The sequence below is a fragment of the Trifolium pratense genome, linkage group LG4, assembly GCF_020283565.1.
Source record: "Trifolium pratense cultivar HEN17-A07 linkage group LG4, ARS_RC_1.1, whole genome shotgun sequence".
Lineage (NCBI taxonomy): Eukaryota > Viridiplantae > Streptophyta > Magnoliopsida > Fabales > Fabaceae > Trifolium > Trifolium pratense.
This window is the reverse complement of record NC_060062.1, coordinates 55881440-55887586: the sequence shown is the minus strand read 5'-3', so window position 1 is coordinate 55887586 and position 6147 is coordinate 55881440. Positions and strand designations below refer to the sequence as shown.

General features: G+C 30.4%; 1 protein-coding gene across 1 annotated transcript; it reads left to right on the top strand.

Annotated features, from left to right (window-relative positions):
- Positions 1–3147: 3147 nt before the first annotated feature.
- On the top strand, positions 3148–5590 carry LOC123881760 (protein GOLVEN 7-like). The gene is made up of 3 exons (XM_045930495.1): positions 3148–3289; positions 3592–3626; positions 5228–5590. The coding sequence occupies exons 1-3, from the start codon at positions 3193–3195 to the stop codon at positions 5414–5416; spliced, it is 321 nt and encodes a 106-aa protein (XP_045786451.1). The 5' UTR covers positions 3148–3192; the 3' UTR covers positions 5417–5590.
- The last annotated feature ends 557 nt before the right edge of the window (positions 5591–6147 follow it).

The following is a 6147-nucleotide window of genomic DNA, read 5'->3' as shown; positions in this document are numbered from 1 at the left end:
TCGAACCGTGGTCCTCCCTACCAGATTCAACGTCAATCACCACTAAATCAACCAACGATTGATTCACATCTCTATTTCTATTTCTTTTGTAAAATAGAGAAAATCACTAATCAGTTAGTAATACACATCAATTATTAAAATCTACGGCAGGTAGTACAATTTAAATGGTCCTAATAGGGAAAATCATTAAAATAGAGAAAATCACTAATCGGTTAGTAATCACTCCATTTTTGAGTACTTAAATGGTCCCACATAGACACATCATCAATTTATTATTTTTTTAATAATAGTACCTAATAGGTACTCAACCCCTCCAATGGAGCATTTCTTAAAAAGTTCTAAAATGAGTCCCATCAATAACTGCACATCATTAAAATTTGAAATTTAATTTAAAATAATATTGCCAAATTTTAAGAATTACATAATTAAAAAATAATTTAAAATAATTAATAAAATGGTAATTTTGAGAGGAATAGAATCCTTCAATTTGGTTTTGATTTATATAATAGGAGTATTTATTTTTTTTCCAACGGTAAAAAGAAACAAACAATGACTACCAACGTCTATATATGGTTGACATTAAATTTTTATGCCAATTTAAAAATTGTGATTTTTTTATTTTTTGAATATATTAAATAAAGTGGGTCTCATAAAAAGAAGAGAGAGAAAATTTTTATATTAGAAGTGATACCTATTAGGTACTAAAATGTGTTGTGCTCCAATGGTAGTACCTAATAAGTACCATGAGTACCTAATAGGTACTACACCATTAGAAATGGTCTAACGTCTTAAACTGCTAAAAGTTCATGTTATCTTGTACGGGAAATTGTAATCTCCAAAAATAAAAAAAAGATAGATCACATTTGTTGATGTACCATACCTACCTCGGCAAATTAAAGCACAGCTTTTGTGAAATGAATTAGAGACAGACAGACGGTGGTAGACAAACGCAAAACACACCTAACTTGTTTTCTACGTAACACTCTCTACCTCGAGTGATGACACAACACAAAGGGCTTTGAACCCTCCCACTATGCCATTCTTCTATACATTCTCTGATTCACACACACAAATAGTATCATACTATAGTGCTTAATTTTTATAGAAAAAGTTTTATGGGGATTGAAAACAAATTTAAATTACCAAGCTATAAGGGCAGATAAAATATAGACTCCCATTGTTTCATTATGAATATCATAATGTATTTGATTATTGTTTTAAGAGTTAATTAGTAAAATGGTCTCTTAAAACATTTTCGGTTTTAGATTGGTCCCTAAAGAAAAAAAAGATCTGAATAAGTTCCTTAAAGAAAAAAAAGGTCTGAATAGGTGCCTTAAAAATATCTCCGTTAATCAGTTTGGTCCCTAAAAAAAGGTCCGAATAGGACCAAACTGATTAAAGGATATGTCTTTAAGGGACCTATTCGGACCTTTTTTTTTAAGGGACCTATTCAGACATTTTTTCTTTAAGGGACCAATCTGAAACCAAAAATATCTTTAAGATACCATTTTACTAATTAAATCTTGTTTTAAATTAGTGTTTAGTTTTTGGTGTTAAGCCGTATAAATAATTTAATTTCTTCTTTGAAAAATTAAATGTTTTTGCCTTAGTCTTTGTCATTAACACCATATTGAATGATGATGTTCGTGGTATATTGATAGGAGACATCAACATTGCTACTTGCCATTCACATGTCACGTTAACATATAATAGATGACTTCCACATCAACATTGTTTGTCATGTCAAAATTTTAAAAGGAAAAGAAAATGTCTTCAATTGAGTTTTGATTGTAAATTTTATTCCCCCTCATAATATAAAGATTTCATCATTTATGACTCTGAATTGACAACTTGGACGTTGAATGTTCATTTAAGATGACATGACAAACATACATGACTTTTCTTTCATTTTTTATTTATTTATTGACATGTAGTTTAATTAATTATATGTTCATTTTTTTTTAAAAGAAAATTAAATAAAAACATATTACAAGGTCGAAACGAGATGTTTTGCACCTTGTGTTTCGTTTTCCTTGAAACTGAACAGTAAGAAGAAGAAGAAGAAGAAGAAGAAGAAGAAGAAGAAGAAGACTTGATTAGATATTTTGAGATTTTTTTTTCACTGGAGAAGATTTGTTGCCTTTTGCTTCCTTTTTCATCGATCAAGTCTTCAATAAATAAATAAAAATAAAATAGAGGAGGATAAATCAAAACTCAATCACATTGTAAGGGGCTAAAAAATCAATATTTAACCCAATAGTTTTTATAAAAGCATTGTATAATTTAAGGTGATGGGATGATGTTATAATTCAAGGCAGGCAAAACCTTAGGGCTCTTAAAGAGCTTATAAATACCTCTCTCCAAGAGCACTAATAGGGCTCCAACTCAGAGCCTCTCAAATCTATTGAGATCATTAAGTTCGAGTTAAGTCTCACATTGATTGGAAGAGTTGAGGTAAAACACTTTATAAGTGAGAGAACCCATAAATCTAATGCATTAAAGTTTTGGGTGAAAGTGTGATGTCAAAAGTCACTTGTATCGACCGAACCTAGTGACTCCCCCATCACGGCCCCACAGTGGTATCAGAGCTCGGTTCGGGAAAGCAATAAGAGAGTGATGATGGATTATGGACACGGAGAGACTCACACTTGAAGAGAGATGTTAAAATTATCAAGTGTGAGTTAAGTCCTTCATTTGGAAGAGTTGAAGTTGATGACTTTATAAATGAGAAGACCCATATACTTAATGCCTTAAAGTTTTGGGTGAAAGTGTATTATCAAAAGTCAATTGTAAAGTTGCTCAATTTTTAATGTATCGATCCAATTTAGTGCGACTCCCCCTTACGGCCAAACAAAATCAAATATCAGTCTTTTTATCACTAGATCAAACTTTTGGAGTTAAAATAGAATTACTTATGTGAAAGTAAAAATAATAAAATAATATAGAGCTGCATTTTGAAGCGTACGTTGAAGAAGGCGAATGTTGGGAAGATAGCTCCTATCTTTGACTTGGGCTTATGAGTGTGAATACCTAAACTTGACCTTGGTTTTCTACAGTACTTAATTAATCAATTCAATTAACATAACACACTTTAATTTTCTATAAATAACAACATCCTCTTTTGAAGTCATTCCTCTGTTTTCTCCATTTCTTATTAATTTTGGAACAACCTGAGACTCATAATCAATCAAAATGGTACTTATAAAAAGTAGTACTACTACTACTGCCACTATTATGCTTGTATTCCTTTGTGCTGCCTTGTTGTCTTCTGCTAGGTTGCATCCTGCAGGTAAATGCTTTATTTAAGCCTTATTATGATATATGTTTTGTTTTATTTTTTTGGTAGATAGACGAAATAGCATGCCATTAAAAACTCTCACACACTATAGAGAGATCGGGGTTCGAACTCCGGTCATGGAGTTCGAGCTAATAAATTCGGCATTTCTGAAGTTGAGTTAGGATTTGTAGACGTTGAGATATATGTTTCTATATTCTTAAATGTAAACATTAGTCACATTAGTCAAATGTATTTTATTGTAAAAAGGTATTATTGTCAAATGACGAGCTCAAAATGTGAATTTGACAATGCAGGAGGAGCTGAAGTTAATGATATTTCAAGTACAAAGGTAATTATGTATACTTTTTGTGTCACGTAGTTTATGTATGTGTCCCTTAAATACACTGATTAACTAACTTAAAAGGGTTTTAGAATTTGTAATGATGAAAATCTCACATTTTTTACTCTCTACGTCCTACCATGAGAGTCGGTTAATATACTATTCACACATATTATTTTGACCATATTCTTCTACTAATAATTAAAAATAAATATTAGCATATAAGATGTTGGATTCGTCTCGATGAATATTTTTAAAATATATACAATTAAAGATATTAATCGTCAAAGTTATACATTAACATGCGTTAAACAATCAACTGACTCACTCATTATAGGCCAAAGAGAGTGTATTTCTATTGAATTATTTTTTTTTAAATATATTAGTTACTTTTTATTTTTTGACGGAAAGATACTTTTATTATTAATAATATGCTTTACAGATGGGTATACTTATTTTTTTTTTAATAAGCAAATATTGGTAAAATAGTTGTTGTGTTTAGGGTTGGGAACAGGCCAGGCCAGGCCAGGCCTTGACAGGCCTGAGCCTGGCCTACGATTTTTTTTTAGGCCTGAGCCTGGCCTGTGGCCTATCAAATGTTATTTTTTTTGGCCTGGCCTGAGCCTTTTAAAAGTCTGGCCTGGCCTTGTAGCCTGTTTAAAAGTCTGTGTTACATTAAAGCTTCTCTATATAGTTTTTTTAAATAGGCTAAATAGGCTTTAAAAAGTTCACATTTAAATTTTTATAATTTCTACAACATTAAGAAAAAGCTAATAATATGATTAACACAATAATTAAAAACTAATAAAATAACAAATACGATTACGAAAAGTCGCAATAATTAAAAGCTAATAATATTTATATAAATAATATTTTTTTTATAAGATATAAATAATAATATTATATAAATAATAATTATTATAAACAGGCCGGCCTATCAGGCTTCGTAGGCCTTTTTAGAAGCCTAAGCCTGGCCTATTTATGTAAACAGGCCGTTTTCAAAGCCTAAACCTGACATTTTTAATAACCAGGCCAGGCCAGGCCAGGCTTATACAGGCCAGGCCGAAGGCCCCTGTAGGCCGCCTGGCCTATTCCCAACCCTAGTTGTGTTAGATTTTTAGGGTTTGGACCTTAAACTTATAGTTAGAACTTCTTCGATTTCTCTTATTCCATTAATCAAAGTGTCTCCTAGAGACATTTTTCCTATTCATTATTTGCATTAATGACTTGAGAAATATTGAAGAAGTTCTAAATAGAACTATCAACTTCTTTTAGTAAATGAAGATGATCTCAAATTGAAACAATCATGCTCATTTTAAAAATAATAATTAGTCAAAAAGAAATACAAAATATTTCAACTTCATTCTAACGGGCGTGGATTCTCTCCCATCAGAGGATTGATCCAATAGACAAGAGGAAAATACAAAATATTATTTTTAAAATAAATTATGTTTTTCTCTCTCCTCCATTGATCATTTCCAATTCTAAGTGATTGAATGTTTTATTTTCCTTAGTAGTAGTTAGTTAATTAATAGGCATCAAATTCTTTATTACCAAGGAATTAATGTTTTTGATGGAATATATTAATGATTATGTGACTTGTTGAACAGGCTAATGTTGCAAGTGAGACTATAAACAACAATAAGGACAAAAACATAGCTGCAATGGACATGAAGAAACAAAGTGTGAATTCACCAAAATCCAGTTTTCATGGAAAGAGAAGTTTATCAGATGAGTTTGTTGCTTTTACTGCTGACTATCATCCACCAAGGCATCACCCACCAAAGAACAACAAATAATCAGTACTCTACTTAGATCAATGCAAGATATATATATTGGTGTTGTTCTTATTTTGCTTATCCTTTACTTTATGTTTTTCTAGCTCAAGAGTGTCACGTATCTTAAAATTTTCATAATACTATATTCTTTTTGCCAGTGTAATGTAAAATTAATATATTTATGTCAATGAAAGTAACTTATTAGATGATGTGTTCCATATATTACATTTACCCTATTTTTGCTAAACTAATTTTTTTCCCTAGAAATTAAGGTTGTTCAATCTATTCAATTTCGATTCGACAATATATTAAATTTATCCTATTTTTATTTGTAATTTAAATGAGCTGAAGTTGAACTATAATTTTTTTATTTTTTTTAATTCGAACTGAAACACAATTTGACTTATAGAGTGACTCAGTCAAGTTTAAACAAAATATGCAAATGTCAAACTCGAGTTAAGTTTCAAGTTCAATAAATTTTATTGAGCCAATGCATGTTTTACTCAACTTGATTCAATTTTGGCCTCACTAGAAATCCATTAAGATTAACGGTTTATGAATTTTTATTGAATACCGTTAATCTTGATGGATTCAATAACATATCAAATAATTTTCAATTTCTTTAAAAAAAATTATGGATGATTTATACGATATAAACTTTTAATCCAACGGTTTATTTTGTAAAATTTGTATTCGTTATGATGTTATTCGCGACTGGTGCACCATGAAAGACCTAATGTGGTCTTTCATGT